At 40.2% G+C, this 17,584-nt stretch overlaps 1 protein-coding gene across 5 annotated transcripts in view; it reads right to left on the bottom strand.

Moving 5' to 3' along the window:
* Nucleotides 1-17,584, bottom strand: part of GPD2 (glycerol-3-phosphate dehydrogenase 2) — a 224,478-nt gene that overhangs the window by 99,467 nt on the left and 107,427 nt on the right. For all 5 annotated transcript variants that reach the window (XM_043894645.1, XM_043894644.1, XM_043894647.1 and 2 more), the window contains one exon: nucleotides 9,288-9,397. In XM_043894645.1, the coding sequence (XP_043750580.1) occupies nucleotides 9,288-9,389 (102 nt within the window). In that variant the 5' untranslated portion in view covers nucleotides 9,390-9,397. The remainder of the gene's footprint in view (nucleotides 1-9,287; nucleotides 9,398-17,584) is intronic.

A 17,584-nucleotide genomic window follows, 5' to 3' on the forward strand; every position in this document is an offset into this window, starting at 1 on the left:
TTTCTCTTCTTCCTGAGAATACTACTGGGCTACACTTCCCACCTTCCTTACAGTTGGCCAGAAACGATCTAGTGAGTCAAAAAGCTATACAACATGGCAAAATCACTAAAATAAAGGGATACAGGTCCCTGAATAACTGCAGGAAACAACTGCCCACCTATCCACTCTGAAGTGTAATGTGAGCAAGAAAGAAATTTTCACTGTGATAAGCCACTGAGCTTTGGGAGATGCTTAATACACCAGTTAGCTTAACACACAGATATGAGATACGTTTAGCACTGCAACTCAATATTTACAATTCCCAAACTTTGTCTGTTCAGAATCATCTTCTGACAGGTTAGGACCCACCATTTATAGAAAAATAACCCATAGAGATGTTGCTGTTGTTTAGTTGCTAAGTGGTGTCTGATTCTTTGAGGCCCCATGCACCGCAGCATGCCAGGCTTCCCTGTACTTCACCATCTCCTGGAGTTTGCTCAAACTCATGTCTTTTGAGTGCACAGAGATAAAGCTCTAAAAGGACAGATAATCAAATGAAAGCCCCAGCAAACCTTCACCATCTCCTGGAGTTTGCTCAAACTCATGTCTTTTGAGTGCACAGAGATAAAGCTCTAAACGGACAGATAATCAAATGAAAGCCCCAGCAAACCATGAAAAGTGAAAGTGAAAGGTAGTCCATCAGTTGTGTCCAGTTCTTTGCAACCCCATGGACTGCAGCCCACCAGGCTCCTCTGTCCACGGAACTCTCCAGGCAAGAATACTGGAGTGGGTTGCCATTTCCTTCTCCAGGAGATCTTCCCAACCCAGGGATTGAACCCGGGTCTCCCACTCTGCAGGCAGAGGCTTTACCCGCTGAGCTACCAGAGAAGCCACTAGGAAGCAACAGCAAACCAAGGTGTAGAGAGATTTCTACTTTCACGGCTGACGTAATGCTGACCCTGATGGCTCTCTAAGCAGGTAGGTGAACTTTGAAGCCTATTATTCAACCACTAGTCCTTTCTCCTCTTAAATATACAGTCTTCATATGGTGTCTAACAGTACCCAACAGCCTCTCTGTTCATAAAGAATTTCTCAGGCAAGAACACTGGAGCCAGTTGCCATTTCCTACTCCAGGGGATCTTCCCAACCCCAGGGATCCAGCTTGCGTCCCTTGTGTCTCCTGCATTGGCAGGTGGATTCTTTACCACTGCGCCACCTGGGAAGCCCATGCAACACTACAGTTCCCACCTAAACATTAAAATCAACAAAAATGAAGGTTGTTTAAGGACAGTTGCTATTATAGCACTCTGTAAGATTTAAAAAAAAAAAGAAAAAAGAAAGAAAGGCTGTTCATGAACCTATAAAAAATGCCTCTGGAGATGGAGGACTATTTACTCAGAACAAACAAGTCTGGTAGGCAGAATTGCCTCTGGTATGCATAAAGACAATGAGTCATGTGATAATTGCAGCTATATCAGTGCTCAGGAAGATTTCAACTGATTTCAAATCCACATACTCTTTAGCTTAGAAGACAGAAGTATGTTTACAACTGAGGTTAAATTCTTAAAGATACTAAGCACGTGCAAAAGATAGTTATATTCAACCAAAGATACTATTGAAAAGTGACGCTTAAGTAGAATCTTTGCAACTGACATTTTCTCAATTGACATCATGTCCTAGATGGTATGCTTATGATTTTAAGTATAATTTTTAAAAAATTAGAGTACTTTTAGTTTTATAGAAAAATTGAGGAACATTCCAGAGATTTCCTATATACCTCCTGCCCTCACATAGGTAGAGCCTCCCGCATGATCAACATCAGTCACCGGAGTGGCACAATTTTTACCCAAGATAAACCTGCAGTGATACAGCATAATCACCCAAAGTTAGCAGTTTACTTAAGGGTTCACTCCTGGTGTTAAACATTCTATGGTTTTGGAGAATATATTATGACATGTATCCATCATTGCTCTAAAAATCTTCTGTGATCAGCCTACTCACCTCCCTGCACACATCCACGGCAACCACTGATCTTTTTACTATCTCCACAGTTTCCCCTTTTCTGGAATGTCATATAGTTGGAGTCATACAGTATGCAGCCCTTTCAGATTGGCTTCTTTCACTGAGTAATATGCATTAAGGTCCCTCCATGTCTTTTCATGGCTTGATAGCTCATCTCTTTTTTAGTGCTGAATAATGTTTCACTGTCTGGATGGACCACGGTTCATTTATTCATTCACCTACTGTTGGCCATTTTAACTGTGTCTAAGTTTTGGCAATTAAGAATCTGTGCACAGGTTTTTCTGTGGACATAAGTTTTCAGCTTCTTTAGGTAAATATCAATGAGTGTGACTACTGTATCATATGGTGAGAATACGTTTACTTTTGTAAGAAACCACCCAACTGTGGTGTTACAAAGTGGCTGTGTCATTTTGCATTCCCACCAACAATAAATGAGAGTTCTTTTTGCTCCACATCCTTACTAGTATTTGGTGTGCTTATGACTTTGACTGTGCTTATAATTTTGATTTCTTCTTGACTGACATTCATCTTAACTTCAAGTTTCTCTAACCTCTACCAGTTTCTCTGGCCAGCAGTGAATATAAGCATCATTATGCCAATCAAAAACTCAGCTATTTGAAGAAACCTGGTGTTGTATCTTTCTTATTATTCCTAACAAGGCTAGGTCTGTCTATTTCAAAACTTTTATATCCTATATGGGAGAAAAGAAAGAAGTATAGTGGATACTAAAGACCTGCTAACATGTTAGGTCCTGTGAAGACTGGCTTGTATATTTTTGAGTTGGTTAGTGCTTGGCATGAGAGTAAAGAGACATTATCCTTACCTTATAAAGAAACTAGACTTTTGGAAACTTTCATAACCTGTGCATAATAACACACTCATCAAAACCCAACCATACTTGTATAAAGACACATTCAGGGAATTAAGTATCATTTCATTTGGGGAATCTATTAAGATAAACCCCAAAGTAGATCATACTTCGACTGGATATAATCTTTCCATTTTCTACTGTTGCCCCAATCTTACCTTTTGAATTCTGAATCATTGGTACTAAGAATCAAAAGATTGGTCTATAGAATCTCTTACAAGTAATGTATTGAGAGGGAGAGACTAAGATTAAAATAGTTTTCTCAAAATTCATATGGATTTTAACTATTGATACATTAACTATTGATACATTGCTCTGCCTATCATTAGCATAAGCATTTTTCCTTACAAAGGTAGTACAGGTTTACCTGTAATTCAACTCACCTAACACTATCAGCTCACTAACATCACCACTATCATTTTTATCATGTTCCCTTAATTACCACACATAACAAAGTAAACTATAGCCTTTAGCAATTCACTTAAAGTATTTAAAGAAATTGCTATTTCTTATAAAGTGAGAGGTTATTTTGCAAAGCATGAAGATCCTGTCATTAAACATGTTGTCATACTACATCACTGGGCTTCCCAGGTGGTGCTAGTGGTAAAGAACCCACCTGCCAATGCAGGAGACAAGAGACTCAGGTTCGATCCCTGGATCAGGAAGATGCCTTGGAGGAGGGCATGACATCCCACTCTGGTATTCTTGCCTGGAGAATCCCATGGACAGAGAAGCCTGGCGGGCTACAGTCCACGGGGTCGCAAAGAGTCAGACACGACTGAAGCGACTTAGCATACACGCACACACTACATCATTAGCTTTGGGAAAACATAAGTCCAATTGCGCTCCCTTCTAGCTAAATTCTGATTTATCCCAAAAAAACCTGATTCTCCCCTTACCAAAAAAACAGAGCTTTAAAAATTTTTCACCATAGAATAACAAATAGTCTTGTATTTTATATTCATTAATTTATCAAAAATATTACCTTTGTGTAACTTTTTAGGAACATATCACCATATAAATCAAGTCTGCTGTAACTGACATAAGCTTACATACATACAAAAAAAAAAAAAACAACAAAAACGATGGGACCGTCACGGAATTTATTACTTATAATAGGAAGAGAGTTTAAGCCAATAATTGGGGTTGTCTACCTTGATATTGGCTCATATTCAGATTAGGAATCAGGGAAGAGAGAAAACAGAAGGGTGTTTGTGTGATTGTTTTCACCCATTCTACAAGCTCAGATGAAGGTCATGCCACTTGCTACTAAACCTCAAAGTCTTAACATGATGTCCCTGAACCCAAGGGTCTCCAGTGATGAGAGCAACTTCCCTGCTAACTACAACCACACTTCATAATCAAATCACCTGGGAACAGCTAAAACTTTTGGCAAGTTTACTATATTTCAGGAATTCTCCCATGCTTTAATGGTCTTCAACAGTCCTATGAGGAAAGTACTGCTGTTTTCTCCCATCTTGTAGATAGTGGAGGTGGGGGTGGGGGGTGGTTGGCCCAGAGAATTTAAGAAAATTGCCCATCGTCACTCAGTTCTTCAGGAGCAGAGCTGGCAGTCAGACTCAGACAGCCTGCAAAAACGTTCCCAAGACTGTGTTCCTGTCCTTTCTGTTGCTGATGAATCTCTTGCTGATGATCAATGAGAATTTCTCATTTCCTGGATTCTAATATCACTCCTCACACTGAAAAGAGACTCCCTGCCTATGCGTGGTGCAGAAAAAAAGTTCACATCCGGGCTTTGAGAAAGCCGTCTGCGGTTCTCAGGCTTCACCTCAGAGCTGGCTCAGGAAGCCCTCACACGTCCAGAAAGGGTAATGGAAGGAACACCCGAGCGCGGCGTGCGTGAGAGGCCACCCTCAGACCGAAATAGGTCTTTGTTACATCAGCCACACCGCTGGGTGAAAAAGAAGCCCACGCTGTCACACCAGTTTCCAGCTAGGCCCTAGAGGGTATAAAAGAAACGTGGAGTTTAAATATTTTTTAATTTTCCAGAAAAAGACCCTCAGTCTCTACTGCAAAGATAAAAGTCCGAGGCAGCCCTCCGTGAAAACTCTGCATTCCTACCCTAGTTTTGTCCCCATTCTTCCCATCGCCTGAGGAACCCGCCTGCAGCCCTGACTGTAAGGCTCCCCACACTGCTTCTTAAGCTACCTCTTAGTTACCACCTCTTAAGCTCCTAACTTAAAGTCCATTCTCATTAAAGCTCATAAAGTCCATTCTCCCTCCAGCTTGGAATTAGAAAAGGAAGCTGTCCCCTGAACTGACACTCACCTTTCACTAGACAGCAAGGAAACCCTAGAAGAGCAAACTCTCCCGAGAAGAAGGCTGGATGGCTTCCAGGTCCCTTCCAAGTAAAGTTTATTATTAAACAGACCCATACTAAACTCCCTCAGTCATGTCCAACTCTTTGCAACCCCATGGACTGTAGCCCACCAGGCTCCTGTGTCCATGGAATTCTCCAGGCAAGAATACTGGAGTGGGTTGCCATGACTTTCCCCCCAGGGACTGAACCTGGGTCTCCTGGATTGCAGGCAGATTCCTTACCTGCTGAGCCACCAGGGAAGCCCCCTATACTAAACAACGAATGATAAATACCTTGCTCTGGAAAATCTGCACATCAGTGCAGGGGTGTTTGCTTGCTACATGCCGGTGGGATTTAAGACAGTGCTGGGGGTGTTTATAGGCCAATACTCAGCCTCCTGTTCCTTGTATATGGCTAGTCTGGGGAGACAGAAACATCAAGAAGGTTTGTGGAAACTTGGTAACCTACATGTGGGTGAGGAAATGAGAGGGGAAATGGAATGAGTAAGCCTCTCTAAGACCACTCAACAAAACTCCTACAGACTTCCCTGGTGGTACAGCGGACAGGAATCTGCCTGCCAGTGCAGGGGACATGGGTTCAGTCTCTGGTCCGGGAAGATACCAAGTGCTGAGGAGCAACTGAGTCCACATGCCTCAGCCTCTGAAGCCCGTGCACCCTAGAGCCCGTGCTCTGAAACAAAAGGAGCCCCCGGCTCACGGCAACTAGAGAAAAGCTCTCGTGCAGCAGCGATTACCCAGTGCAAACAAAAAATAAATAAATCACTGCTCTAACAGCCAATCTTTTTAAAAAAAGAAGAAAATCCTCCATGCACCCCTGGAAGCAGCCTGGAGTATGAATGCCATTTGTGGCCACAAACCTCCTTCCCTGCAGGTGGACACAGTCAAAAGAGGCCAACATTCCATTCATCTTCTCTTCCCCCATCAGCTCTCTCACTGGCATTGAAGATTTAGTGTGCCAGCTCCAAAATATAATAACAACAACAACCACAGCTCTCTCCCTAGGCCATGATCTCCACCTTTTCCAAATGTGACCTTATTTATCTCAAAAGAAGAAAAAAATTCTCTTGAATTGAGTCAACAATGGAGACTATTCACTACTGAAAAACATAAGTATTAATAATATGCTTGCATGAAGAAAAGTCACACACAAAGTAGGGTGGAACAAAAAAATCCTTACTATCACCTATAACCTCCAACCTGCCCCCAAAAATGCCAGTCTTCACAAATATCTCTATTTCCTCACCTACAGCAGCTTTTATTCAAGCAACTGAGTAAAAGGGAAGTGAATCACATTTTAGTGAATTTTACTGTTTTCCATTTAATTAATCAAAAAAAGGTATATATAATAGTTCTCCTTCTATTCTTTTCCTTGCAAATAGAAGCTAACTTCAAAGAGTTTTGTGAGCTGACCTGGCACCAAAACACAAAAGCATCCATCACCAAAGGTGCTGAAACAGTTGACCACCTTTTAGAATCAGCCCGCTTGTATTTAGAATACAACCTCTGTCTGTATTTTAGGAAGGAAGTTTTGTACCAGGAATATCAAATGAGCCCCAGCTAGGGGCCAGTGGAAGCAGTGCTTCAAGTGCAGGATTGCCAGCAAAATGTGCCTGAACTTAAAAGTCAACCGACTGCTTTCTCAGCCATCAGTATCTTGGGCTTTCAACACTAACTCATCATTAAAGGAGGACAGTTTATTGGTTGGCATCATCTCATAAAAATGGGGGGGGGGACACATAAAAAACACAAGCCAATACTTTTAAGCATTGCTCTCTAGAAAAATAAGAGCATACCTAGTCACATTTAAGGCAACAGCTTCTATAAAATGTAGCTAAATAAGGGGCATCAAGGGACAGCTTTTTCTTGACTACTGAAGTCAGGAAATTTTCTTTCCTTAGAATGGCTCTGATTGGCAGATACTCTCTGAAAGAGGACAGCTAAAGCCTGTGGTCATTTTATGTCAATGGCTCAACTGAGCTGGTCTTCCCTCCACTCATAGCCCTTTCTCTTTTTCTGCCAATCCCTATGGCCACATCCAAACCTGCTACCAAAAACACGCTCATGGCAGTGGCTTTAAGGGACAGGAATCACCACAAAAGAACACATGCACTTGGGCGGGTGTCTCCTGCAAGTCATTGACAGAATCTGCCTATGGTGATTCTTCTCAAAAGAACTTGTCAGATTAAAATTGTAGATGACTCAAAACTGCTGGTATCTGTTTCATCTGCCTATTAGGGTGGTCAGGATGTCTAACTTAGGAAGGAGAAAATGACAAAATGTCTGGGAATCAACAGACCCTTGCTAGACTTGATTTTCCTGACTAAAATTAACCCCTAATTTGATGGACTGGAGGCAGTATCAACTGCTTATTCTATTGAGAAATAAAAGAGAAATCAAACAACAACAAAATATATTTCTGAAACAGTATTCCCTGGGTACAAAGTTAAGTTATACATTCTGAAATAGAACATGCTTACTATGGTTAAGAGACATGAACCATGTACAAATTTAGCAACAACTCATCATATTAGATATCGGGACCTTTGGCACTGGCATTTTCCTGTATCGTTTCAGAGTGTACTGGTAAAGATGGCAGACGAAATCTAATCTGTTAAAGTCCATGTCCCAAACAGAACTGCACTTCTAAAATAGCCTCAGCAGAAACAACATCATCTTTCACACTTATTTTTAAGGAACCAAGGAAACATTTTAAAAGGAATAGTACATCAAGTGTGTTCAGGAGTGAGAATGAGCTTCAACAGAAAGTCAGTAATACCTGCCACATGTATACTTAGGGAAACCTTGAGAGTGATACGTTCCCAGGGAACTCTGCGCGGTGTTACGTGCCAGCCTGGATGGGAGCGGGGTTCAAGGGAGAATGGATACATGTATATGGATGGCTGAGTCCCTTCCCTGTTCACCTCAAACTATCACAACACTGTTAATCAGCTATGCCCCAATACAAAATAAAAAGTTCAAAGGGAAAAAAAAAAAGAGTAATGTGCTCACAGTTAAGAATGGAAAGAAACAGCACAACCTATATCTGATACTGTCCATCTTTTGGAGGCAGCACTAAAACTTAGCTTTTTTTTTTTTTAAAATATACAAGCCAGCAAGTTGGTTCTTCCTAATATGTGTTTTTTACATGGCAGTTCCCTTTCAGGACATGGGACTCCAAGCAACGTGGCTGGCTCTACCACCCTGGAGCACAAAGGAACAGAAGCAAGAACAAGACAACCCCAGGCAGGGCTGAAAGGTTCTCACAAAAATGGAGGATGTGAGTAGTTCATAGCCCAACTGCAAACAGTGTCCCAAATTCCTTCACCTTCGTCTTTGAATCTGGAATGAACCAACCAGCTGGTATCACAAAAAGTCCTAATGACGTTGGGAAGAGGGGACGGGAGATTAAAACTAATTACTGAGTTAGTATTTCAATCTCGAAAGAACAAAACCAAAAGTTATTTCCTGGCATCAACTTGAACTATGGGAAGGCACAGCTGTAGTGCAAAGGGGGAAAAAAATAAAAGAAACCAACACTCTGAATTATTTGAAAACTTCATGCCAATTCCATTTTCATAGCTTTCTCCCACTAAAAATTTTACCCAATATAAGTAATAATGCTACATAAGCAACTAAACCTTTCAGAAATAAACCCAAAATTTTGATTTGGGTCTTTTGTATAGGCTCTTTCTTTTCCCATTTCCTTTCTCAGCTGTCTGCCGGCTAATAAGAAACTCTTGGCAGGAACATAGAAGGTATCCAGACATTTGGATGAATTAGACAAAGAAAGTCTAAGTGAATAAACCATGGCACTCGGAAATGAAGCAGTCTTTTAAAACCAAAGAGCCAAAACAGAGGTTAAGTAATATAATGCTTTCTGATAAAGAAATTTACTTTTTAAAAAATGAGATACACATAGTTCTCAATGATCATTAAGGCAATATTCTAAATTAGTGTCTTTCAGATCAAGCTGAGATAGTAATTTCTAAACAATACCATTAGCCTACACTCGTTTCATATACAGTACTTTAAAAGACTTGAGTTTCATATTATAATCAATACATGGATAATTACTTACTTGCTTCCTTTTGTAATGAGCAAAATGAGAGAGGCCTAGAACAGTGGCAAGAGCACCTCCTCCAACAAGAATAGTCCCTTTCACTGCCTTCTGAAATGCCATTTCTTAGCCTAAAAGGCAAAAAAAAAAAAAAAAAGGAAAGGAAACAAAAAAGTTGAGATTTTTATCACATAATAATCCAATCATAAAAAAATTGTTTAGATTATGAAATTATTTTAAACTAGAAAGAAAAACAAACCATAAGGAATTTATTAACATACCAATTTGTATACCACAATTCAAAAACAACACACAAAAAACCCTAGGAAACTGACAACATAAAAGTTACTGTCCAACAGGAATTACAAAGAGGAAAATTCAGAGACAACTGAGGATATTTAAATAGTATAAAGTCAAGAGAGCTTGTGAAAAGAAATGTCATTGTGTGTCTGACAAAATTGCAAGCTGTACTTGCAAATTTGTTCAACCACTAATCCCCTCCACAAAGAAGAACTAGTCGAAGTCTTCTGTCATTCAACATCACAATGAACCTCATGCCTGCTCCGCATTCTTTGGCAAGTGTTTAATTCCACCCTGGTGCAACTCTCTTCCTGAGTTTTCCCCTTCCAAATAAACTTCTCACTAAAACTGAAAGCCAACACACTTACATTTCTATCCCTGGAAGAGTCTGCACTTTACAGATTAAAAAGGAAAGGAAACCCATGCTTTGACCCTTCTACAAAATGACAGATCCAACAGTGCTCTAATTTCTTTCATTAAGGGAACTTTTAAAAGAATGAAAAAGGTTTCTTCTAGTCAGAGTTTCAAGGGGAAACCCTCTAGATCCAGCACTCCTTCATGCTCACTGTATATTTCTAAATAAAGTCTTGCACTGTGTTAGCTATCGACTTTCTTTCTGCTCATTTGGACTGATGGAACTGCTTGATTTTCTTTTTTGTTCAAGGCCTTATACAGTCTAACATTTTCCAGAAACCAAAAAAAACCATAAAAATGAAAATTCCACTGAAAAGCCTATTCCCTTTTATTGTGCTAAACAAACAAAAAAGATAACACTGTGTGATCAATTAAAAACAATTCTAACTTAGAGTTAATATTGGGCAATTTGACCCGCCTAAGTCTTCCACTTACAGCAGCGGCTAGCACATCCAAATCTTACAGCGAAGCCTCCACCCTACTGCCTGATGGGTGAAGTTCTGACCTATCTAGACTCACACCTTCTACTCCACAGATCTCATGACTCAAAGTATTTAATGTGAGGCCAGTTTTAACCTAGGATAGTAAAAAGCGTACACTGTCTCAACGTAAATTATGATACAGCTAAAATGTTTGAGTTCATGTTGAATGAATAGAATATTAGCATAACTATCTTAAATCAAAGAATTTCAGTAGAGTTGCTAACGATGACTCTACAGTAAAATTCAATTTGGAATACTATAAATTATATATGGAAATAAAAGTTGGCATTTCTTAAAATTTTATTTTTTCTCTAATCTTCATTTTTTTTCCTGACAAACTCCTAAATTCTAAGACTCATCTTTATTTTTAAAATTCTCACCAGAAAAATATTTTACAAGCATATGTTCTCTGCAGCTGGAGGTCTTTTCTTTTCCACCCCTTCTCTGCATCAACTGTCCCCTCTCTCCCAAGTTATGCAAAAGAGTTGCTGTATACTGCCTGGGGCTTCCATTCAACATTCAGCCAGCCCTAAGCAAAACCTAATGTCCACGATTTTCTGATAGTGAAAACCACAACTTGGCCAATTTGGAAAGCACCCGTTTGTCACAGCTCAGCATCACCATTTCTAGTATGACTATAAATACTCAAATGGGTGCCAATCGATCGCACAATGAAACCCTAGCAGCCCAGAGATAGCATGCTATCCCCTAATTGGACTAATTGGACCTCCCTATCACTATGAATAAAGTTAGTGGAGGTGATGGAATTCCAGTTGACCTTTTTCAAATCCTGAAAGATGATGCTGTGAAAGTGCTACACTCAATATGCCAGCAAATTTGGAAAACTCAGCAGTGGTCACAGGACTGGAAAAGGTCAGTTTTCATTCCAATCCCAAAGAAAGGCAATGCCAAAGAATGCTCAAACTACCGCACAATTGCACTTATCTCACACGCTAGTAAAGTACTGCTCAAAATTCTCCAAGCCAGGCTTCAGCAATATGTGAACCGTGAACTTCCAGATGCTCAAGCCGGATTTAGAAAAGGCAGAGGAACCATAGATCAAATTGCCAACATCTGCTGGATCATCGAAAAAGCAAGAGAGTTCCAGAAAAACATCTACTTCTGCTTTATTGACTATGCCAAAGCCTCTGACTGTGTGGATCACAATAAACTGTGGAAAATTCTTCAAGAGATGGGCATACCAGACCACCTGACCTGCTTCTTGAGAAACCTGTATGTTGGTCAGGAAGCAACAGTTAGAACTGGATATGGAACAACAGACTGGTTCCAAATAGGAAAAGGAGTAAGTCAAGGCTGTATATTGTCACCCTGCTTATTTAACTTATATGCAGAGTACATCATGAGAAACGCTGGGCTGGAAGAAGCACAAGCTGGAATCAAGATTGCTGGGAGAATATGCAGCAAACCTCAGATATGCAGATATGAAACCACCCTGATGGCAGAAAGTGAAGAAGAACTAAAGACCCTCTTGATGAAAGTGTAAGAGGAGAGTGAAAAAGCTGGCTTAAAGCTCAACATTCAGAAAGCTAAGATCATGGCATCTGGTCCCATCACTTCATGGCAAATAGATGGGCAAACAGTGGAAACAGTGGCTGACTTTTATTTTTCGGGGCTCCAAAATCACTGCAGATGGTGACTGCAGCTATGAAATTAAAAGACGCTTACTCCTTGGAAGGAAAGTTATGACCAACCTAGGTAGCATATTAAAAAGCAGAGACATGACTTTGTCAACAAAGGTCCGTCTAATCAAGGCTATGGTTTTTCCAGTGGTCATGTATGGATGTGAGAGTTGAACTATAAAGAAGGCTGAGCATCGAAGAATTGATGCTTTTGAACTGTGGTGTTGGAGAAGATTCTTGAGAGTCCCTTGGACAGCAAGGAAATCCAACCAGTCCATCCTAAAGGAGATCAGTCCTGGGTGTTCACTGGAAGGACTGATGCTGAAGCTGAAACTCCAATACTTTGGCCACCTGATGCGAAGAACTGACTCATCTGAAAAGACCCTGATGCTGGGAAAGATTGAGGGCAGGAGGAGAAAGGGACAACAGAGGATGAGATGGTTGGATGGCATCACTGAGTCAATGGACATGAGTTTTGATGGACTCCGGGAGTTGGTGATGGACAGGGAGGCCTGGCATGCTGCGGTTTGTGGGGTCGCAAAGACTGAACTGAACTGAACAATTAGAAACACAGAATAGAGAACTGGTTCTATTTACCTGAAAAATGCCAGTGCCCATCCCATACAGATAGCAGCCTGGCAGTCGCCTGGATAAGAGTTTGACAGGCGGTTGACTTTAGCTCAGCATCACTGCTTCTGTCTTCTTGATAATGTCATTGATGACCTCACAAAGGACACCACACATCAAAACAGCCAACTAAGGGACGTTATACAACACAGTCATCAAGGGTCTCAGCAGAAGTGGTCATTCAACCAGTTAAGTCTTTTAAGTTAGCTTTTCTAATTGTGTAGGTCCTCACATTCCCTGCTCACCTTATTCTATTGCTTCAATTTGATTTTCCTGAAACCAAAACTTGCTAAAGAGGATTATCTTCATGGATTTTCTCAATGAGCCACAAATACTACAGGAAAACTGCTTAACATATTATTTTGCAGAATCAGTGATAATTGGCTATAATAAAAAGTTTTTTCCCCAATATTTTCATAAAATAACTATGCTGAAGTAATATTACTATTTCTATTGTGATCAAATGTATCCATAAGATAATCTAACTAGTAGATTTAATTTATAATGAATTAAGCCACTCTTAGAGATACTTCAAAAATAAAAACATAGAAACAGTCAATTTTACCTGGCTCTCCTAAGATGATGATAATCATCACTGTCATTGTCATCATTATTAATGTTATAATGACAATAGCTGCCATTTACCGATTTATTTGCTAGGTAATAGGTACCATGATTTTCATTCTTTATGTAAATCAGCTCATATCACCCTCACAACATCCTACTTTAATAAAAGAGGCACTTGCAGTTCAAAGGGAATAGGAGATTTGTACTAGGCTACTCACAGTAAGTGACAAAACCACAACTTAATCTTTGTTCTTAATCACGAGGTGGTTCTGCCCTGCCTTTGCTCTGAAAAGGTAACTGCTCCCCAAGACTCACACTATATTTTGCTATTATTCCTCCAAGAAGCATTCACCCAAGCATTCACCGAAAGTGTACAGAGCCTCAACATTAGAGTTTCTCTAAGGCAATGAAGAAGACACTGACAAAATACTACTAGTAACCTTCTGTCAGATAAGGTAAAACTGTTTTAATGTTGAAAGAAAGCAATGCAACACGAGATTAAAAACCATAAGCTGTGAACTACTTGTACGCATTTACATTCCATTATTAAAAAAAAGTTTTCACAATGATTACAAAGAGGAAAAGATTACTTTCTTCTACATAAAAGCTGCAACCAGGAAGCTAGCAAAGACCGGGAACAAAAAATGTCAATAAATCACCTATTGCAACTAAAAGTGCGAGGAAACCAGAGGTAAAAAAGAAAACCAGAGGCAGAAAAATCATCCAAAAATTAAATTAGCTGGGTTATCAGAGCATGATGTCCAAGTTTAATAGCCTATGAATAAATCAAATATATGTTGACTCAGGACTGGCTCCTGTATTTGCACAGATCAATGCCAGCCCTCTAATTCTTGCAAGAACACTAGGCCAACTAAACAAAACCCTAACTAAACTTACTGAACTAAATATATCTGTGAGTTTATCAACTGCCCTCAAGGAACTTATAATCAATTTGAAAACTTAAATAACAAAATCTGTCTTATTACTGTCCTATAACTAGTTGTGCTACACTGAGTGTTATTCATACTCTGATATAGACAAAAGACTCTGAATAGCCAAAGCAATCTTGAGAAAGAAGAACAAAGCTGAAGGCATCCCAATTTCTGATTTCAAGCTATGTTACAAATCTATTATAATTAAAACAATACGGTACTGGCATAAAAACAAATACATAGGTAAACAGAACAGAATACAGAGCCCAGAAATAAACACAGGCATACATGGTCAATTAATTCAGAAGAGAAGATACTTGAACAGGATCTTTAAGAAAAAAGGATTTGGAGGGGAGTGAGTATGAGCAGGTCTGGACTGAGAAAGATCTGGAGGAGAAAGAGGAACCTCACAGTAAAATTCAGGAGGCATGCAAGATGTTATCTGGTTTGGCTGGAGATGATGTTCATTTGGAAATGAGGTTTCAAAAAAAGCTCACAGCAAGAGATAAGAAGACGCTGTACATGTGAATAAGGTATTTTTCTATGATATTCTGTTGATCATGAGCTGAGACTGCAGATGAGAGAAGCAAGCTGCTGCATCTCATGACTTATGAAGAATGTTCAAGTAGATTGTTGTGTTGAAGCATATGATGAAGACTGAGGGACCAAGAGGGAGGCAGTAATAGTTCCCACATGAGAAGATGAAAGTCTGGTTTAGGACAACATTGAAAAGTACAAATGCAGGCAATGATGCTTTGCAGAAATCTGACAAGGCTTGATTGTGGAAGGAAATAGGAAAAGACTGAATGGCATAAGGGGCTTTAGCCTGGGTAATGGGGGACTTTCCCCAACATTACAACACCTAACAGAGAGAAAGCTGCAAACAGATAGACAGGTGGGTCTCAAAGTCCTATGAGTATTCAGAGCTAAAGCTACGGTGTGGGGAATCTTCTGCCTAGAACTGACAGACAGACATACCCACTACAAAATAAAATGTACTTACTGCCAGCAAAACAAAAACTGGACTTGCTACTTCTCAAAGTTTGCTGACCCATGCTTTGAGCTAACCCTGCACCTTATCTGGCACAGAATTCCTGGCTGTCCTTATAGGACTCCCATTATAGAGAGTTGAGTGACTTCAACAATGAACACAACTGCTCAGATATTATCTTAAATAGCCCCTGAGAGCTCACCACGTCTGCCTCCTCCTGTTCAGAGGTAAGGTTACTCTGCCAGTGAAATCATGCATTTAAATAACTTGACCACACACTTGAGACTTAAAAACAAGAAATAACCATCAAATGAAAAAGGTTGAGGTTCCTCTCAACAACTACTCACAGGAGAATTTATTGAAGAATTAAAGCATACTTCCTGGCCCCTAAATTCTCAAAATAGAGTCTTCAAACTCCTCTCTCTGTTTCCCAGTCTTAGCGTCTCTCTTAATTTAGCATAAATAAAAATCTCTCCAAAGAGAGTCTTCCTCCTCTACAGAGGAAGTCCTGGGTCCCTTCACTTCTACAAAAACTCCTATCTTCCTTCCTAACCTCCAGGCTCTACATTAATTTTAGAAAAGTTGAGGCATCTTAGGGTTTTCACTCTTAGGCTAGCACAGATGCAAGAATACTTCTCTCCATCCCTTTTAAGAGAGATCAGTGTGGGCGGTGGGGAGTGGGGAGGATAGCTCAAAGATCGTTTTTTCAGAAGAGTCATTTCAACCACAAGCCCTGTGGTCCCTGGAACACGTATTCTCTCACAAGATATAAAGGTATTCCATGCCCTTCTGATCACTGAACAGAGAACCTCAGATAAACAAGGCATTTAAAACATAAAACAAAACTCCCAGCATGTAACCTAGATGTAGCATGTACTACTTCACTCAGCCCTTTACCTAAGCAGATGCAGGTCCAAAGGCAGCAAGAAGCTCCTGACACTTCAGTTGCGCAGCCACCACCCCACCTTGTAGCTATGCGTGGAAAGCCTCCCCCTCATCTGTCTGAGCCATGACACTCTGTCACACCCACAGATGGCAAAAGTCAGAGAGCCAGGCCTCAAGGTCTACCTGCACACAAATTCAGTAACTTAAGGGAGAAAGGTGCATGCATCTTACTAAATAAGGCCTCATCAGAGGAACTCCTACACAGCAAGTCTAGAATCACACAAGTTGACAGCAAGTCCACAGCAAAATGGAAAAAGAGGGAGTGAGCACAAAAGCACCTTCCCACCTAAGCAGCTTTAACTCTAAAAGTCAAGATTTGGAGGGCTGCTTTGAACTAGGCATGTTTCAACAAAGCAGACCCTTTATTCTTACAATTGTTATGAGAGCAAATGCTGTGCATACTTTCCCATAAGAAAGAACAGCATGGTTTAGGTACACCAAGTACAAGCTGATAAAGAACTTACATGCATACCAATCAAAGCACATCATGTACTAGCACCTCCTTCCCCAAGGTTGACTTTCCAAAGGGGAGAATGATTAACACTCTGCCTACAAACGGATCCTTCCCAGCCAAGCAGAGAGGCACTTCTGCATACATACATCTCACAGAGCAGCCTGTGATCCTTCCAGAACAGGCAGCCCTCAAGTGTCCTTCTTGAAAGCTGTCAGACATAAATGAACAACACAGTCAACATCATGGGCCCATCAACCTGTCCTCTGCAAACAAAGACAAGCCCAAGCCTATAAACTGAAAATGAATTGCTCTTTTTTCGGTTGCTTTAAACATTTTAGAAAAGGATTTAGGCCAAGTCTGGATAGAAAATGGACCCAAGGGTTATCCACAAAAGGCTATCCCAAAGGAAACAAGTGAATGCATAAAATCCTGAAAAAACAGGGAATATTTAAGTGTCTTCACCTTCTTCTCTAGATTTGCCTTTATTTTGTGCATAGATATATCTTTTTCCATACGCCAAAAAACAACAATGAAAAAACTATAGTTGTTAAAAATACACACACTGAACAGGATATCAAAGGACAAGCAAAAAGATTTTTCTGAAATCATTGAGAAAAGCATTCTCCTGGAAAACAAGATAAACAAAAGAACCATGTCAAAGTCAACAGAAAACTTAGAAATAAAATGAATCCTCAGACTCTGGATGTCCAAAATTTTGGCTATGGCGGAGGAGTAAGCTTAGGCAATGTTCACATGCCTAGCACAGCATCCAAACCTAGCTTGGTCCTTGTCTTTCATATCCTATCTAAAAGTCAGAGTACTTCAGGGCAGGGCAGGTTCCATTTCCAATCAGTTTCCCCAGGAAATCCCTTGCCAGAGGGTCTAACCCAAAAGATGGAAAAAGAAAATGAAGGGGGAGTATTTTAAGAAAGACCAAAGAGAGATTTCCTGGTGGTCCAGTGGTTA

The sequence above is a fragment of the Cervus elaphus genome, chromosome 33 (genome assembly GCF_910594005.1).
Source record: "Cervus elaphus chromosome 33, mCerEla1.1, whole genome shotgun sequence".
Taxonomy (NCBI): Eukaryota; Metazoa; Chordata; class Mammalia; order Artiodactyla; family Cervidae; genus Cervus; species Cervus elaphus.